The following is a 19,182-nucleotide window of genomic DNA, read 5'->3' as shown; positions in this document are numbered from 1 at the left end:
TGCAAAGTGCAAATTATTTATCGAATCAATTTCGTGAAAATGTTGATGTATCAAAATCAAAATTCTAATGAGTAGTTTCTGAGCTAGTTTTTAAAATGTGTATGCGAAGAAATAATAATGGTTTTACAAAAATATAAGCTGTATGTAATATTAGATATTTAGATGTACTTACATATCTACCTAATATTATTTTATTATACTTGGACCATTTTTACAAATTATTTATATTGACAGATCAACGGTAATTACAAAATAGTAAATACCTACTAAAATGTTCAAATCATCTATCTTCTTAACCATAAGCATATATATTATTATCCTTAGTACACAAAGTTATAAAACTCAAAAACTATTCGTGATTTAGATACATAAAAATTCACAAAAAAAAATATCAGCTGAATAATTACAAGTAAAAAAGAGCGGTTCCTATATTTGAAAAACCGAAGTTTGTATTGTCACAGGACGACCATAGTTGTAGGTAGGTACAAAACATCTCGAGTAGGTATTCAAAAACATGGTGTTCAAGTGTATTTGAAAATTCCAAAAATCATAATTTTGAATCGGTATAAATGCATAATATAATAATATTATGTAATTTGAGCATAAAACTAGGATTAGCGTGATTAAAAAAACACCTTGTATGTGCACAGGTACCTAAATTATGATGTGAGCTGCGACGTACGTTGCAGTGTTACAGGCGCGGGAAAAACGCTAGCGGATAACAATAAGCGAAAGTGAAAGCCAGTGCCGCGAAAGGCGCGGGAATCACTGTTGTTCTGGCGCAGTAGGAAGTTACTGCGAGGAGTAAAGACTCTCGACGGGTATAAATGGCCCGAGACCCGAGTACACACGTCACCGTTGTCGTCCGTCCGCCGGCGCGATAACTGCTTCTGCGCGTTTATCGTCCAACAGTTTAATAATAATAATAATAATCTAGTGTTATAATTTTAATATAATAGTCAAAAAGATATCTAATAAGCGCGTGAAATGGCGATCGCGTTACCGCCGTCGTCGTCGTCGCGTCTGTTGTTGTGGTTGTTGTGCGCGAGTTGTTGCGTGCTGTCGTCGGCTGAACGTTTGCAGAAGCGCCGCGTTGTAGACTTTTCAGGATTTCCGTCTGCAACAGGTCACCAACAACAGGATTCCGATTACGGCGTTCAACAGCAACAGCAACCGCACCAGCAGCAACAGGATTACGAATTCGGCGCTGGTCACAGCCAGCAACAGGAATACGACTTCAGTGCCGGTAACAACCAGCAACAGGAATACGACTTCAGTGCCGGTAACAACCAGCAACAGGAATACGACTTCAGTGCTGGTCACAACCAGCAACAGGAATACGACTACGGTTCGACCGGTCAACACCAGCAACAGACACGGCAGGAATACGATTACGGCGTCGGTCACCAGCAGCTACCACAGCAGTACGTAGGCCACGGTGACGGGAAGCATCCTAAAGTTTCAGTGATCGAGAAAAAGGTACCGGTGCCGGTACGCGTTGATGTGGTGAAACCTGTGCGGTATGTGGTACAGGTACCGGTCGATCGGCCACGCGCAGTGCACGTGCCGAAGCCGTACCCGGTCAAAGTGGAGAAGGATGTGCCGTACCCGGTCAAGGTGTACGAACCGCAGCCGTACCCGGTCCAGAAAGACGTCCCGGTGGCCGTTAAGGTGCCATACGACCGCCCTGTGCCGGTGCATGTTGACAAGCCGTATCCCGTGTACAAGGAGAAGATCGTCCGATACCCTGTGTACAAGCAGGTGCGCGTGCCCGTCAAAGTGCCGTACGACAGACCGGTGCCCGTGCACGTTCCCGTCGTCAAGAAGGTGCCGTTCCGTGTGGAAAAGCCCGTTCCCGTGCCCGTCAAGGTGCCGTACATCAGGCCGGTGCCGTACAACGTATACAAAAACGTGCCCGTCCCGTACGAGAAGCCCGTTCCGTATCCGGTCGAGAAACGCGTGCCATATCCGGTCCGAGTTCCGGTCCATGTGCCCGTCCACGTTCCAGTCAAGATCGAAAAACAACATCATCAACAAAAACAACAACAACAACATCAACAGAACCACAACCACTTCACGCAGCAATATCATCCGCAGTCCGAAAAGTTCACCCATCAAGACGCCGTCGTAGATTTTGGAGGACGCCAACACCAACACCAACAACAGCAGCAGCAACAACAACAACAACAACAACAACAACAACAACAATATCACTTTGTCCCGGACTTAAACTCGCAGCATAATCATCAATCGTCGTTCTAATGACTTGCGGCACAATGTTAGATTGATCGGAATAAACAGCTAAACGATTCGTTTCGTTTTTAGGTATATATTTTTTTCAAATTGTTTGTACATTGTATCTATACATAATTATTAAATATAATGTCGTGTAAATAATACTATATATATTATAATATAAAACTATAATAAAACCATCGTTTTGTTTACTTTAAAATTATTTCGATTTACATCGAAATAATCACATGTAAGTTCCAGTAGGAAAATGGCTTGTAATGGGTTACAGTGGCAGACTGGTAGAACAAATCGGCCCGGGAAAATCACAGTTCAAGCGGTACTCCATCACCTCTCATCACCATCACTCTTAATTTAACACTCGATTTTTCTATCCAAAATTCTCCAACATATTATATTATAGATTCTGAGCGAAGTGATTCAGTATTGATTTTACAATGATGTGTCTTAAAAAAATAAATTGTGTCCGTGTACCTAAAGTACCTAGTCGAAATAATGCTTCGATTTTCAATTTCGATATCATTTCTGCTGGGGAAGTGAATTAAATTAGTTCATTCAAGAAGTAAAAATTGATAATTCCAGTTATTTTTCCGACAGGAGAAACAATAAAAAAATTAAAGAAAAACAGGAATTATCAGGCAAAACCAGTTTTTGACAGTCAATATTGTTTTTTTGTCTAACTAAAAAAAAATAACCGTAGATATAGTACTTACCTACATGATATTTTATTCATCGAATGTTTATATTAAAATACAAAATTCCTTTTTCTACCTATCAAAAAAATGTTTTCCTAAAAAGTCAAATTAACTTTCAAGTTCAAATTTTTACGACATTAGATATTGAATTCACCCCATGCATAAATTAACAATTTTTCATCGACCAATTTTCTTATTTTGTTGTAATTTGAAAACGAATAACTATAGGTACCAGAGGCGTCATTTCAGATTTTGAAAGGGTGGGGCAACTTATTAAATTTGCCGACTTCATAATATTAAAAAAAAATGTAGGTTACCTATGTATTTAATTTTATGAACGTATAGACTATCAATTAAATATTTTTTCGGAACAAAACATGTAAGGGATCAAAATTAGTAATAAATTATGATGACATCATGATAAACAATAAAGAACATAAAACGTTTCAATTTACCCAATTAAATAACAACAATAAAGATAGTAAAACATTAATTCGTTTACTTACAGGATTAGTTACCTATCGGCTATCAATAAGTTTATTGGAATAATAATATAAATCTAATTAAATAAATACTTATTATTTAATTATTTGTATATTTAATACTTTACAGCAGTTAAAATAACTTACAATGAAAACATAAAATTATCGTAAATGTAAATTATGTAAATTAACATAAATTAAAATTAAAAATTAAACGCATTAAACTATTAATGGATATCTTCGATTCTTAAGATTAGCAAACATATCGACAGCTTCTTCCAAGTTAACATGACTTGCATACTCTCCTTTAACATTAATTACCATTAAATCACATAATGTTTCATCCCCAGTTGTACTTCTTAAGAATGATTTAACGCGTTTTAAAGAAGAAAAAAATCGCTCATTGGTAGCTGTAGTGACAGACAAAGTTAATAAAATAGTCAAAATTTTTAGTGTTTCTTTAAATGCGCTTGGAAGTTCCGATAGAGTTTTAAGTATAAAATAAATATCTGGTTTTAGTATGTTTTTATAATATATATTTCTTTCAGTAGGTTATCAAACTACTTGTTTTTGGAAATTTTTCGAGCTCAATCAAAAGGATTATTTGGTGCTCCGACATGTTTAACCCGTACACGTTTTCCTCCATGTATTTTATTTTCGTGTTTGCTACGATAGTCGTCGTCAAACACACTGCCACAAATCAAACATTCTAGTTTAATTCTTTTTCTTTTTTTTAAAGAAACTTCACTCATTTTAATTACTAAGTAATAAACCACAATCACGTTTGAGTTATGAGTACAATATACAAATATATCAAATAAACAAACACGTTACGTCGTTACACCGTCCAAAACATAAGCAATTTTTGACTATCATCAATTGAACACATATTATTATTCTAAATTGTATAATAATTAATAACAATAATAAAAGTAATAATAATAGTAGTACTGATTAGTGGTTAGATGTCATCATGGATTATGGAAGTCGGCAATTGGCGTTCGATGTTATCTACACTAACAATTTGTTGTAAATCCATGATATCTATTTTTAGAATTTTTCTTGTTTTGCGCATTAGCGATTATCATAAACCGAGGAGCCAGTGTTTCCCAACATTTTAATAAACCATAAACCATTTAGATTATCTGATTTCTCAATACAAAATAGTAAATACAAATTTAGTATTTACAGATTTTAGCATTTGATCACCGGACAAAGAATTGCTGACTTTTTAAAATTTCTTAGAGTAGGGCATTTGCCATAGTCTGCCCCCCCCTCCCAAATGACGCCCCTGATAGGTACCTATGTCCTATACATTTTTTTTAATTTTTGGCACAGTATATATGCATACTTACCTATATACCATGGTATATTAATATATTTGAATAAAAACAGCGGCCCACTGGGAATTTTCTCGGCTTCCCGGCTGCTGCCCAATGACAAGTCCACCACTGAGGTACAGTACAACTTTTTTTTCAATTCCTTAATTACAAATATTTGTTAATAATATTGGGTGTTGCCTGATGGTTCTTGGCATGTGAATACTTATGTATTATAATCTATGTGAATAAAAACCTTCTATATTCTATACGACCTACAGTCGTTACTGCAGCAGAAAGTAGACTATAGACCCAAAGGAAATTTCACAATTGCCCGATGTCCCAATTTGTCTTTGTATACACGTAATATAAATTTATAATTAGGCCCAATTTACAGCGTCTTAAATGAAGTTGACAATAAGACATAAAAATTGACTAAAAATTAGTAGCAATAGTATATAAATATAAAATATATAATATGTACCTATACCTACATATATACTAGGTAACGTACTATAATAATAATTAATAACAAATGCGATGTTTTCGTCAAAAATTAATTCTACCAACCATGAAAAGTAATAATATAAATTGATAAACTTATAGAAAAAATTACTATTATCTATATACATATATTTATAAACATAGACTGACAGAGTGGCACAGACCGTCCCCCCTTCCTCTCTGAATCGTTTTTCGTACCTATATGCAATGATGTATCATTGAATTAAAATAACACATCTAAATGACTCAATTATACGAGGTACACTTGCTCCCGTACTCTATCCTCATACAACAGAGCGATTTGCCGATTTCCACAGTTTTTTTCATTTTTCATCATATTAGAAATATCGCTTTAATCTATATAATTAAAAATTAATATTCCGTTATGTTTGTTCAGTGTTCTATTAATTATAGTAGAAATATTGTACATACATTGTTTTACAAATATATAAACACGAATCTTAAAATCATATAATTATGAACACAATTACAATGATTACTTATATTGAGTGGCGTAGCAAGTTTCTTATGGTCTATGAAAGTTACTGCAAATACAAATTTTTATAGCCGTATAGGAACCGAAACTTAAAATAAAACCTCGACATCAATATGCTAAACTTATGTGCGGTCTTAACTCAACTCTGTGAAAACATATTAGACCCCCTCAGCGAACAAAGAAAAATCCTGCCTACGCCACTGCTTATTATATTATTTGCTTTCTCAATTCTGAACATATTTTTTATGTAAACCCTTAACTGTATTGGCAATAATATAATGTTTTAAGCATTTGTTGAGTCTGTCTCCAGGTTTTTCGAATTTACATCAAAAGTATATCCAAAATTACGAAGTGGAGTGTGGAAAATCATACAAATTACAATTAATCTTTGTATTGTAGCAAAACAGATAATAATAAAATAAGATGGATTTATTTTAACCCAGGTGAAGTCGAATAAAGCTAGTTTTTAATAAAGATAGATCCTTTATCACCACAATGTAGTTATAGTTATATCAAGGCTCTCTAAATACTTTAATAGCGTGCTGGTGACGGGATTATATGTATTGCTTCATTTGAGTATTTTATCATTCTTTATCAATCGCTGACAATCAGTTACTATAGTTTGCTTTAAAACCGTATTTATTGATAGATTCATTTTACTCATAAATTATAGTACATATTACATAATATAATAAATATTTGAGTATTTGACAAACAATTATACGACTTTATAATATTTATACGACTACACCTCAACAAAGAGCAAAGTTTTTCCACTAGCCACCACCCTGCAGCATTCTTGCCAAACTTGAACACTGGTTAACGTTACATACAATCATACTTCATATTAAATTGATGTTGAGAATTTATCAGTTAAAATATAAATAATATTCATTACCTATGTACCTATTTTATTTTCGATAATGGATCGGGAAGACATTTTTCTAGTCAAAATTATTATTGTTCAATAAAATATTTCTTTACATCAGTCAAATGCAAACATATAAAATCAATTATTAACACGGTCTTGTAAATTCTATTGAATTATTGTATTTATTAATAACACAAAATATAATATATCATTAGGTATAGGTGATATATATAATAATAATATATACCATTAATTTTATAGATATGTACTACAATTATAAATATAATTGATAATAGAGTATAAAAAACTACATCCCAGTGGATGCGCGTAGGTAGAAAAATGGTGATACAAAAATCACGATTCAAATTTAATAATATTATCATTATATGAGCGCACAGTGAACAAGTGAATCAATTGTCAGCTGATTATAATATGGAGGCAGCATTAGAGTGAGAAGATATTCATGGCGAAATCCTGATGAAAGATTCTGCATGACATGCCTTGTCCGATTCCCACTGCACGGCGTCCACGAATGACGTGAGCCGGGCGATCAGTGGCTCTCTGAACTCGTTCGGCGCATCTTGCCACGCCATGTTCATAGTCCGCTCGGCTGCTACTATTTTGTCGCCGTCGGACAGCTGTTGCAGGTCACCATTTACCCTGAGTTCCAGAATGTACATGGCCTTTGCGTACTTCGGATTTTCTGAGTCACACAGGTGGTGCAGCGCCTTGGCCAACGACCACGGCAAGTCTTGCAAGTTTTCCAACACCAGCACTTCGTTCTTCTCGAGCGGTGCATTCAGCTGAAACGCGTGTAAATCAATAAATCAATGCAGCTGGAGAATAGAAAAGTAGAGAGTTTAATAAGAGTTTAAAAATAATAAGAATTTAAATAAATCCTTGGTTTAAGTGTAAAATAAGGTGCGAATATGGTGCAATAATCATCTTGTTAAATCCCAAAACAACCCTTACACCTGTCTATTTGATTAAAAAATAAGCTTTTTAGCGTAATTATAATAAACAAAACAAAATCATGAAAATTGATACTTGGGTTTAACATTGGTGATTTTAATTTTTCGTTCAGACAATTTACCATAAAATGTTTAATGGTCTAAATCTGTTTAATTTAGAAATCGATTTTATTGTGATGCGAAAGAGAGCAGATAAATGCAGTAACTTTTGTCCCTCACTATTATTACAAAACAAGCCAAGTCTGAAATTGTGATTAAAAAAAAAAAAAAACAATATGTTGGTAGTTACATAATTTATGCATGCAATTAAGTTTTTACCGTATATAGCCAACAGCCGTTATAGTAAACATAAAATCGGTTTAATGGGCTGTAACTGAGTAATGATAATATTATAATGAAAGATGATCTATAAGAATTTTATATTTATTGCTAAGACCTTTTCTATATGATTTTAATATTAAAATATACCTTTTCGTAGAACAAGTCTTCGTGATTGCGGTCCGAATAACTAGTCCACTCCGACCCATTCATCCACAAGCCATGGGCGGAGTTGGTGAATATATATTGTTTGGCTGAAATGCTTGCATAGGATGCTAAGCAGTCAGTAGTCTGTTTGTTGGCGTCGTTATGTAAAAGCATGAAAACAATTGGTTCACCCGGAGATTGAAGTCGCATAAAAGCACCACCTAGTTTTTTTATCATGCTCTGCTGCAGCGACGGAAAATGATTCTTTAGTGACATCATTGTGGTCTTCAATTTATCTTTACTGAGACCGTTAGTGTTGGAATTCTTGAAAAAATTATCAAAGTTACTTGACAGGTATCCTCCTAACAGTGATACTATTATTATTAAAACAAATGTGTAAGACCAAAAGCTTTTTCTCGGAGTATCTGCAGTCGGGTTATGTTGTTTCACTTGATCTAGAAAGAAAATATCTAGCATGAAAATACAGTAAGACTTCATTTTATAACTTATGAGTTATGATTCCCCTTCCCCACAGTATCACTTTTTGACAATTAAATTTGGATCAGTCGCTGTTCAAAATTCAATTTTTTTTTTAGAAGGGTTGGAAATTTTCCGAGGCTCAGCCTTGAATTTGGTTAACTTTTTGCGAAGAAATGTTATTTTAGTAATAGTTTAGATGACATGGTTTTGTATACTGCAGTGGAATGCATTGACCTCGTCAATAAAAATAATGAATAGTCACAAATCTCGGGATTTGTGCGTCAATTTAAAATAATTTTTTAAGAAAATATAGGTGTTATTAATTTGGGTAGGTAAACTACCACTTGATAACTCTCAGTGACCCCAAATCACTAGAGAAACTTTTAGGTAAGAAAATTATCTGTGCTTAAGCGTCGTCGATTTTTCAATATTTTAATTTTCAAGCAAGACATGGGTAATGGGCATGTGAAATATTACAAATTAAAAATGCTAATATCAGGCTTGAAAATTAAAATATTGAAAAATCGCAGACGCTTAAGAGGACGTTATACCCACATGTGTTGTCTACGTCTTACAAGTGCGTAACATAGCAAATTTTACGCTCAGCAAAACACGTGTAGCTCCGTTAATTTAAAAATTAGAGTTTATTGACCTCTTATAAAATCTAAAGATAAGATTATTATCTAGACAACCTCATGGGCTTTTTAGTATATTTTAATTTTAAAGCAAGTTATGAGTATTTTAAGATGTATATAGGTATGTAGTATGTAGGTATATGATATCGTTGGAAAATAAAATTGTTTAGCTTTATACCTTAATAAGTACATACTAAAATAATGAGAAACCAATATAATTTTATAGCATTCACGTAAATATTCTATTACTTTTCTGCTTATAACGTATTTTTGCTTTGGTTCCTTGAATAGCGCTATAAAAAATGGTACTGTATAGTCAAAACGTGGGTAAAATGTACATATAATAGTTACCTAAATTAATATTATTATTTATTTAAGTATAATAAATAACAATATGTACTCACTGAAATTTGTATGCTTTATTTTTCGCCATTTCGATATTTGACATTTCTCACACAAGTCATTAACCAAATCAGGATTTTCATTGTAATTATTCAAAAATATTTTAAAATCTTTTAATTCACTAAATTCTGTCTTAAGTAGTTGAATAAATTCTGGGGTATAATTCATTACTCTGTATCCACACACGTGACATCCCTGTAATACATTATCAATTAGAACAATATTATAATTATTAGTTATTGTTAAAAGTAGTTATAACAAATGTTTTTTCAAGTAATATGGTTAGGTTTGGTCAAATGTTCTTTTCATGTTTTTGTTCGTTTAAATTTAGTAGGTATGCAAATAGGTATACAACTGTCAAGTAATAGCTAAAGATACAAGATAGTACACACAATTATAGTACACCACTACACCATACTAAAGTTAACACAATAGACAATAGTAGTATATAACTGCTACAAAATAACTGAAATCAATGATAAGTAAGGATGATGAATGATTGTTGTTTTTGGACTTGTTACTTGTTATTTTAGATTTTATATATAAAATTACTTATTATATAGGATTATGATATTATTTTTCTTGTTCTAATACAATATTATGTTGTTTTTCCTTCAAATAACACACACACATACAGACTAACAATATTATCCAGTACCTACACGATATAATAGTTTTTCAAAATATAAAAATAGGCATGTTTTTTCCCCAATAATGGTTAAACGGCAACAACCGGGCACCAGCTCATAGAATGCTTTCAAAATCAGACAGGGGCAAATATCCACCCTGTCAATGGTTAGGAATGTAATATTGTAATATATATGTTGTATTAAATAACAAATAATTAGAAATGAGGTCTACACAAATCATTAATCAAAAAAAACATAGGTATTGAGTAAAAAAATTACCTTCAGCGGCTCCTCACATAGTTTTGCCATTTCAATTCAGTACAAAGTTGTGTTTAACAGTAGAAGTTCTTACAAATAAATTCTTTTGGTGCCTAGGTATTTTCGAAAATATGTTGTCAGCATAAAATATATCTATTGGAACGCCACTATCTGCATTTTTATGACGCTATAAAATACTGAATTCAACAACTTTGACTCGAATATTTCGATCATTGGTATTTTGATTGCTGTAAACGTAAAACAAATGATGATTCAATAATCAAAATAAGTTAAGTATTTGGCTCTTGTTAATTATAATAACATGCCTAACATGGTCATGATTAATCATTAATGATAGTCACTGTCACTGAGTGTCCACTGAACCTTGATAGTACTACCCGGAACCATATGGTAGTCTGTGGTACTACTATGGTTTTTACGGCTGAAGATACCGTGGTTTTACCTATGGTTTTATCACTTTACAGAAGACAGATAGGACAGTGCAACACCAACAGTCAACAATATTATTCTGTACTTGTATAGTAAATACTAAATACTAATAGTACCTTTCTCAGAAACTGATTTTTATTAGATTCTTTAAATTCAAATGCTATAAATAACGGATTTTTGAAAATAATTAATGGATCCCAATATTCCAAATCGTAAGTTTTAGTATAATTGTTGTGTTTGTTGTACATGTTTGATAATAAGTAATAACATACTTTAGTTTATTAATTGGTATACCTACCAACTTTTGAATACCGAGTGGAAACTACCTATTTGTCTTTGGTTTATAATTTATATATTTTGAAATTTTTAGATTGCCCAGGCACAGATAGCTCATCTGCCGGTCAAGTATCTGCATGTCAAGGATGTCCAAACCAAAATATTTGTGCATCTGGTGTAACTCAACTTCCTGACCCAGGCAAGTAAAAATATATTTTATGTTGTACATTTTCTTTTAACGCATATTTTACATTTTTTTCTCGGATATTTAGCTTTAGATGTGTTAAAACATCGACTGTCTTCAGTAAAGTATAAAATACTAGTACTGTCTGGTAAAGGTGGAGTAGGTAAAAGTACATTCACATCGTTATTAGCTAGAGTATTGGCCAATGAAAATGAACAGAAAAATGTAATGATATTTTTCTAATAATTTGTTACAATCTGATAGCATATTTATTTCCAATTGTTTTTTAATGTTTAGATTGGAGTCTTAGATGTTGATATTTGTGGACCATCACTTCCTCTTGTGTTTGGTGTTCAAGATGAAAATGTTTGTACTTTGTTTATTTAACATTTTTAGTCATTTTTTAATCAATTTCTTTAATTTCTAGATACATCAAAGTGGATCAGGATGGTCTCCTGTGGTAAGAACAATAGTATAGATACCTATGTCCTATATTAGTGACATTTAATAATTCAAGAAATGTTTATTAAAACTAAAATATTTATATTATCGTTTTAGTTTGTTGAAGAGAATTTATCAATCATGTCTGTTGGATTTTTGCTAGAAAGTAAGGATGACGCTGTAATTTGGAGAGGTCCCAAGAAAAATGGTGATTTGTATTTAGTATTTTACTTCTTGATAACATTAAAAAATATTACAACTAGATTATTATATTTTCATAAATATTATTATTCTAGCTATGATCAAACAATTTTTGACTGAAGTTGATTGGGGTGACACATTGGATTATTTGATTGTTGATACTCCACCAGGAACTTCTGATGAACACCTTTCATTAGTTCAATTCCTTAAATCAACTGATAATTTTTCAGCAGTCGTCGTAACTACTCCTCAAGAAGTGTCTTTGTTAGATGTCCGTAAAGAATTAGATTTTGCCAGAAAAGTTGGATTACCTGTATTGGGTGTGGTTGAAAATATGTCGGCTTTTGTTTGTCCTAAATGTAAAGTGACATCTGAAATATTTCCAAAAAACACTGGAGGTGCTGCTCAGATGTCACATGAAATGGGCGTTCCATTCCTTGGATCAGTCCCGTTAGATCCTTCTTTGGGACGATGTTGCGACGAAGGTGTCAACTTTATTCAAAAATATGCTAGATCACCAACAGTTGTGGCTATTAAAAATATTGTTGAAAGTAAATTATACAATATACTATTAATTGAATATTAAAAAAAAATATTAGTTTCTGTTCATTGATTGATGAAATGTTTTAATTTTTCAGATTTAACCAGGAATTTACAATCAATGTGATTGAGATGTGAATTATTGTGATATGCTTATAATTATATAATACACTATATTATTTGTAATAAATATAAAATATTTGTCTACATAAGAAATCCGAGTTTTCTGGTTTAGAAATTGTAGTAATATAGAAAATAAAAATTATTTTATAATGATAAACAATATATTTTTTCAACTATACATTTTTATATTTTATTGAATTCTTTTTCTGTGATAAATTATTTAAATAAACCTAATTTTACATAGAGCAATAGACATGCTACTATCACATTTAGTGTTCATGGTCAAGAGAAAGTTGGTAACCAATCAAGATATTATGACACAATGTTTTTATGATTATAAAATGTTAATGTGGGCTCCATATACCTGTTACCTACCATGGAATGAAACTAGTTAAATTTGATCAGTTGACTTTGTTTATTTATATTTATTGTATACAAACTTTTTAATTAACCACAAACATGAAGGTAAGACAATGGTTTTTTACTATTATTATTATTATTTCAATATTATAACATTTAAATATATTATTTCCTCACTTTCTTCAGTTACAGATTCTTCTATATCTAGCTTTATGGGGCATATTATCTGTATTTGGTGCAAAATTTGAAGCTTTTTATCCAAGAGAAGCATATGGTGTGAGCAATGGAGCATCTAGATCACCTCACGGTCACGGATCATTCTACAAGTACCGAAACCCAGCTCTTGTAGATGCTAAAAATTCTCCCGCCTATGGATACAGATTTGACGGGAAAAGGCGTTTCAATTTTGATAAATAATTTATGTACATAACATGTATTTAAAACTAGTATTAATGTATTGTTCGTCAATATTAATAATGGTAAACAAATAGTAAGAAAAATCAGCAAAATATAGTAATTCAAATAAAAGTACATAAACTATAAAGTAACAAATTAACCAATTACTGAATGTATTATAGCAAAGATTTAACAATAATAAAATAGCAATTAAAGTTCATCAAAAAATTAAACTTATTAATTAGATCCTCTCTTAATAAAAGAATCATTGTCTTATATTTGATACAGCCATTTTTAAACTTAAATTATTATAAATTTATTTTAAAATAACAAGATTATTTTAGTGTAGAATTATTATTATTAGGTATGAGTGGTTTACTTTAAAAATATGTAAATACTGTTCATATCACTAGACCTGTAGATAATTATCTACTTTGATCTTAGGAGCTGGCCGTGAAAAAGGTGACAGCCAAGTTATAGAAACCCTGCCAAATACAGCTTGTAAGCTCTTCCATTTAGATTTTTTCATCCACCGAGCTTCTTCTTTTTTTAATTGTTCAATACCCTGGAATAATTATAATATTTATAAGACATTAATATTATTATTAGTTTTTTTATGTTAATTTAATAACCCAACTTTCAAAGGATAAATTACATGAACAAATGGACTTAACTATACATTAAATATTTTTAAATTAATAATTGAAAATAAATGTTGTAACACATAAACATTAAACATCATGTTAATTTACAAGTTATTCATTTGTATATATTTCTTTGTAAAGATATATTATTGTTATACACTTATTACAATTATATCTACAACTAGTTACTTGTTAGTTACAAGTAAAGATAATATTAATTATTGTTTTATTGCAAAAAGAAATTCTTCATGTCCAAGCTTAAATGAAAACAATAATTCATTGAAAGATTATCATAATCCTTTAGAAAAAAATTGATGGGTTTAGTGTACAATAAAAATAAACTATTTATATATTATTAATGATTAAAACAGAATGTTAATTCATCGAATACAATTTTTATAAAAAGTGAACTAGCAAGTGACATAATTACCGTTTCATCGGAGCATATGGCTTGTAACTGAGTGGCAAACATTACCATGGTGAATATTGCAAATAGCAATGCTTCAAAACCTAAAAATATCAAAAAAACTACTGTTGCAGGAGGTGTATACCAAGAACATTGCTTCCATTCGGAATGTAGACACCAAACAAATTGGCTGACACACAAGTATAATGCGTGCATTGACATAGCAGCAATATAAAGCTAAATAATAACATTTTAGAATGGTTAAACATTGATACTGTACGTTAATAAGTAGATATTAATATGTAATATAGATACCGTAAATAATACAAAAAACTTTTGGTTTTTCTCTCCAACACAATTGTTGACCCATGGACAATGATGGTCCATTTTTCTAATACATCTAAAAGTAATATTACAGTTTGACTATGAAGGATTATTTTATGTATTAAAATTATTTTAGCGGACCTTTGGCAAACAGAACAGTGATGGGCTCTTGAAGGTTTAATACAACAGCATTTTGGACACTTATAAATCACTTGACCCTCACGTAAACCTAAATGTTGTATCATTTCTTTTGTAGCGTTTCCTTTTGGCACTGCACCCTGCAAATTTCAGTAATATGATTTAATCAGATTATTCATATCATAGTATTACAAGTTTAATCTTTATAGTTTGTATACATAAAATGTTGAAATGCATGCAAGTAAACATAATACATATAATAATAATAAAACTGTATAGTGTTAATATAGCATGTAATTATATTTATTATGTGTTAGCATTAAAATAAAAATCCAACGTTATTGTGATAAAGGAAAACTTGATGACCATGCATTTTGATATAAATTATTTTCTGACCTACTAAACTAAATGTATCAATAGGTTAGGTTAACGTTTGTAATAATGTAGACCGGCTAATCAAAAATGCGTTGAATAAATACAAGTAAGTACACTATTAGAATACAAAAGATACATAATTTAGATTGTATTTTTATCTTTAATTAAATTATATAGGTAGGTAGATATTATCACAACATTTAAAAATTATAATGAGATTATGTAAACGTACCGGATCTGTGAACATTGTGCGCAGATGAGAGGCCATCGCAAGGAAGGCAAAGATTTGAAATATCACCATGTTGACACACTGAAAAATGGGATACGGACATGGTAATAGTGTAACGAAAGTCACTACAAACTCAGCATACAGTATCAACAGCCACGTAAATATCGCACAAATAATACCACATATGTCCTGGTAAAACAAATAGTATGAACATCAATACAAGAAAATTGATTATTTTATTGTTACCTGAATGCACCACATGGAACCACCACAGCATCGGTTGTGCGGGTCTACTCCTTGGTTTGGGTAAAAAATCACTTGATCATTGTCGTCCATCGCAGTCGCTTTTTTTGCCACCCGGAGGGTTGTACGCGACGTTCATCGCTCACGTATTGGCGGTAGACCGTGAACTGACGGTATTTGGACAGTCATTTCAGATCGTCGTTGTGCAGTTGTGCTTGTATGGACTATGCAGATAGTGGTGTTTCTTAAAAATATTATTAATAATTAAAACGATGACTGCTGCATATACGACGTGTCGTACAGATTTCGGAAGAAAATTATCGAGGACAACTAAGACTGCAATTATTATATCGACAAGACGAAGATCGACGACGTAACTTCTATTAGAATTTAAAATTTAAAATTTGGATGCCTTTTTTATCATCTTTCTTTATCGCGTGCGAAACTCTGTTTTGTGTCTACTATCAGTCGCAGCATAGACGATTAACAGCTCCAGCCACGAAGATACTATAGAGAATAGAGATGTTTATTGTTGTAATGTTGTATACTTGCATGCATTGGCGGCTATCCTCAAAATAATATTATACTATGCTGCTGAGGATATATTTCTGAGGATCCACCCGCCTACATTGAGGGCAGGAGCGTCATTTGAGGTGTTGCAGGGTATGCTTATGCATTATACCTGAAATTTATCAAGATTGTATTTTGGCCTGAATATAATTTTTCTGCGCCAGGCAAAAATAATCTTTTTGGTTGGTCTTAAGTAGTTGTTAAGTATCAGCAAATACAGCTGTGTTATATTATTCAATTATTTAAATTAAATATAATAATGTTTGGTTTATATTAGATATTTTATCTGTGGTCGAGGATTTCAGTATTTGTTTTATATAAACACGCTATTTATGTACTAATAATGTAATTTAGAATTTCTGGTCTTCTGCACGAGTTCTTTAAGTTTAAATTATTTAAGTAGTAATACTTAGTATAATATTCATAATATATTGGATTATCACATGGAAAATATAAAGATTCAAATTTTTGAGCGTAGCGAGAATAAAATTTTTTTGTAATATTAGCCCACTGAAAATTTGTTTAGCCTTCCAAGTTAAAACAATCCTTTCAAAAAGTTGAAATGACATCCCTGATTGAGGGTAGCTGTATCTAGTTGAAAATATGAAAACTGCATAAAAATCTTAAATTAATAGTTTTGTTTGGTGGGCTTTAAGAATATTATTTTTAGATTCTGAGCGGAGCGATGAATGTATTTTATTATTATTTTCACATATTTTCTAGATAATAATGTCTTCTCATATTTTCCAACAATAATATTTTTAGTATTTATACATACCTATTTTCCACACAAATTAAAAAAGGTGTTTCAATAATTGGTGGTTGATCTGAAGAAGATTTTACCATTATCTAAATGATAAAAAATCTCCAAAAGCAGACTCACAATATTGGGGCAATATTAACAATATTGGGGCAATATTAACAATATTGTGACATAACAAGTAGATATAGATATACTATTGTACTAATAGGTAATCGGTTTAACTAAAGAGAAAATAGGAAAGTTTAGTTAATGGTAGAACAGACTCACCAAGTCAATTAAAACCCGATTTTTTGGGCAGAAAATTTCGTTGCAAGAATTAGATTTTCAAATATACTTAGGTATATATATTTTTGTGATTTTTTTTTCATTCCTTATAGTGGCCAATAAAAAAAGAAAGCTGTACACCAAATGTCCTCACATTTTATCAAGCTGTTTTTTCTCTATCTTGTTTGAAGGAAAATATTAATTTACTAAAGCGTTTTTTTTTTAAATTTTAATTAGATAATATACAATCTATGCACATAGGCATAATAAGAATATATGCTAAAATGAGTTTGAACATAAAAAAGGGTGAGAGAAGGAACCATCCAGTGATCGTGCTTCCTTTATTGAAGCCTTACAGTGAGCGGACGTCTATGATGAAAAATGATGACGAAATGACCGCAGTTACTGTCGGTTAGAATGCCTTGATAATAATCTCTACCAAGGCACTCTACTGTCGGCCAGTGTCAGGTCCGTTCCTACGACCACCACGGGTAACCATATCCTGGAAACTAGATGTCTCGTCGACCGGCGAATTCGTCAAGCCGTTTTTAGACTTGGCAGCACCAAACTGTGCTGCCATAATGTTGAGTATTATACTTGCCTGCAGTACGTCCGCAGGTGTCATTACAGACGATTCTGCGCACGGTGAATGTGAATCCGTTGAAAAGTGCAATTCCTTGGAGACGACTGACGGCAACCGGATCTCGGGTGCATCGCCTGTGGAATTTGTCTGCACTGCCATATTAGGCATCGATCTAAATCGTTGCAGCCGCAAACTCGCGAGACCACATGACTTCCAAACGCCCTAGCTCATTGAAAACCTGAAGCATAAATTTGGTCACGGACTGAAGGATCTTGACTTTGGACGAATTCTCCAGTGCTGGGATATTCGACATATTGATCTGATATATAAGTTCGGTCAATATATTATACAAATTGTACGTTATAACGTATAGACTGTATAATAGTTACTGAGAAGTGAGAACATGATTACTGAATACTGTGACACAGAAACGAATTACATATATTTTAAACACTATTACTCTGCCAATCATTTTTTTTTTTATTATTGAATAAAACGCTTCAACGGCACTGGTTATTAGCGTACGTGATTAAATTGTTTTTTTTTTTTAAACAGTATTATTATTTTTTGTAGATATTTTGCTAAATTAAATTATACAATTCCGACATTTTTTAAAAAATTGTTCCTTTGATGTTCGCATCTTCGCCGGGTCCCAGGATTTCGGATATTTGCTCAGGCAAATCATTTTCTTTTCCGCTGAGGTCTTCGTATTTTAAACATTCAGTAAATATGTATATGTTTGACTGTTGTGTGTGTTCCGCATGTGATGCATATTGGGGTTCTTCTTTGGACATTAAGGAGCCGTGGGTAAGTTTTATTTATAGTTTTTGTACAGCGGGAATAATTAATATTAGTTTATTAATTATTATTTAAAATTTAAAGAAAACATTTTTTTTTTGAGGAATGAAACAAGTTAGGATATTCTCCGAGTGTGCTGAATTCCCGGCTTCTAAGACGTGTAATTTAATATTTTAGGTATAACACGCAATAATCTAAAATTCTATACACAATTTTACACCCTTTATATTTTTTTACCTACTTTTTAATACTGGCTAGTAATTATTAGTATGCATCTATATTAAATACCTACTCATATTTTGAAATTTATAATACTGGCTAGCATGAATTTACTTTGAATAGAACCGCTAATTTAGCCAAAACATACCAATAATATTTTTGAAAACTGATTTGAATTTGTTATTATGTCTGCTT

At 31.9% G+C, this 19,182-nt stretch overlaps 5 protein-coding genes across 6 annotated transcripts; 3 read left to right on the top strand and 2 right to left on the bottom strand.

Annotated features, from left to right (window-relative positions):
• Positions 1-843: 843 nt before the first annotated feature.
• Positions 844-2,436, top strand: LOC132950361 (cytadherence high molecular weight protein 3-like). Its single transcript, XM_061021780.1, has one exon. The coding sequence runs from the start codon at positions 988-990 to the stop codon at positions 2,260-2,262; it is 1,275 nt and encodes a 424-aa protein (XP_060877763.1). The 5' UTR covers positions 844-987; the 3' UTR covers positions 2,263-2,436.
• Positions 2,437-6,776: 4,340 nt separating this feature from the next.
• Positions 6,777-12,463, bottom strand: LOC132950095 (uncharacterized). Its single transcript, XM_061021323.1, has 5 exons — positions 12,324-12,463; positions 10,482-10,708; positions 9,576-9,768; positions 8,060-8,511; positions 6,777-7,423 (listed from the first exon to the last, which is right to left on the bottom strand). The coding sequence occupies exons 2-5, from the start codon at positions 10,509-10,511 to the stop codon at positions 7,082-7,084; spliced, it is 1,017 nt and encodes a 338-aa protein (XP_060877306.1). The 5' UTR covers positions 10,512-10,708; positions 12,324-12,463; the 3' UTR covers positions 6,777-7,081.
• Positions 10,908-12,853, top strand: LOC132950096 (cytosolic Fe-S cluster assembly factor Nubp1 homolog). Its single transcript, XM_061021324.1, has 8 exons — positions 10,908-11,122; positions 11,281-11,385; positions 11,459-11,595; positions 11,668-11,736; positions 11,798-11,830; positions 11,929-12,019; positions 12,108-12,563; positions 12,651-12,853. The coding sequence occupies exons 1-8, from the start codon at positions 11,101-11,103 to the stop codon at positions 12,677-12,679; spliced, it is 942 nt and encodes a 313-aa protein (XP_060877307.1). The 5' UTR covers positions 10,908-11,100; the 3' UTR covers positions 12,680-12,853.
• Positions 12,854-12,883: 30 nt separating this feature from the next.
• Positions 12,884-13,664, top strand: LOC132950098 (uncharacterized). 2 transcript variants are annotated; one of them, XM_061021327.1, is made up of 2 exons: positions 12,884-13,140; positions 13,228-13,664. In XM_061021327.1, exons 1-2 carry the CDS (start codon positions 13,135-13,137, stop codon positions 13,450-13,452), a joined length of 231 nt encoding a protein of 76 aa, XP_060877310.1. In that variant the 5' UTR covers positions 12,884-13,134; the 3' UTR covers positions 13,453-13,664. The 2 variants fall into 2 exon arrangements, with proteins under 2 accessions (XP_060877310.1, XP_060877309.1); XM_061021326.1 differs by having other exon boundaries at positions 12,982-13,140; positions 13,222-13,664.
• LOC132950097 (palmitoyltransferase ZDHHC3) lies at positions 13,468-16,269 on the bottom strand. The gene is made up of 6 exons (XM_061021325.1): positions 15,794-16,269; positions 15,551-15,736; positions 14,947-15,083; positions 14,797-14,881; positions 14,506-14,718; positions 13,468-13,996 (listed from the first exon to the last, which is right to left on the bottom strand). Exons 1-6 carry the CDS (start codon positions 15,881-15,883, stop codon positions 13,841-13,843), a joined length of 867 nt encoding a protein of 288 aa, XP_060877308.1. The 5' UTR covers positions 15,884-16,269; the 3' UTR covers positions 13,468-13,840.
• Positions 16,270-19,182: the final 2,913 nt, after the last annotated feature.

The sequence above is a fragment of the Metopolophium dirhodum genome, chromosome 8 (genome assembly GCF_019925205.1).
Source record: "Metopolophium dirhodum isolate CAU chromosome 8, ASM1992520v1, whole genome shotgun sequence".
In the NCBI taxonomy this organism is placed as follows: domain Eukaryota; kingdom Metazoa; phylum Arthropoda; class Insecta; order Hemiptera; family Aphididae; genus Metopolophium; species Metopolophium dirhodum.
The sequence above is the reverse complement of the archived record's forward strand: the minus strand, read 5'-3'. Positions and strand labels throughout refer to the sequence as shown.

What these genes read in the sequence shown, in the direction of transcription:
- LOC132950095 (XM_061021323.1), bottom strand. Translation starts at nt 10,511, where the DNA reads ATGGCAAAACTATGTGAGGAGCCGCTGAAG. An exon ending in TATGTGAGGAGCCGCTGAAG is followed by an intron (nt 9,769 to 10,481) that starts GTAATTTTTTTA and finishes AATGTATTACAG; the next exon opens with GGATGTCACGTGTGTGGATA. An exon ending in AATAAAGCATACAAATTTCA is followed by an intron (nt 8,512 to 9,575) that starts GTGAGTACATAT and finishes TTTTCTTTCTAG; the next exon opens with ATCAAGTGAAACAACATAAC.
- LOC132950361 (XM_061021780.1), top strand. Translation starts at nt 988, where the DNA reads ATGGCGATCGCGTTACCGCCGTCGTCGTCGTCGCGTCTGTTGTTGTGG.
- LOC132950097 (XM_061021325.1), bottom strand. Translation starts at nt 15,883, where the DNA reads ATGGACGACAATGATCAAGTGATTTTTTACCCAAACCAAGGAGTAGAC. An exon ending in GCACAATGTTCACAGATCCG is followed by an intron (nt 15,084 to 15,550) that starts GTACGTTTACAT and finishes TGAAATTTGCAG; the next exon opens with GGTGCAGTGCCAAAAGGAAA. An exon ending in AGTTTTTTGTATTATTTACG is followed by an intron (nt 14,719 to 14,796) that starts GTATCTATATTA and finishes GTTATTATTTAG; the next exon opens with CTTTATATTGCTGCTATGTC.
- LOC132950096 (XM_061021324.1), top strand. Translation starts at nt 11,101, where the DNA reads ATGGATCCCAATATTCCAAATC. An exon ending in AACTCAACTTCCTGACCCAG is followed by an intron (nt 11,386 to 11,458) that starts GCAAGTAAAAAT and finishes TCGGATATTTAG; the next exon opens with CTTTAGATGTGTTAAAACAT. An exon ending in ATGAAAATGAACAGAAAAAT is followed by an intron (nt 11,596 to 11,667) that starts GTAATGATATTT and finishes TTTAATGTTTAG; the next exon opens with ATTGGAGTCTTAGATGTTGA.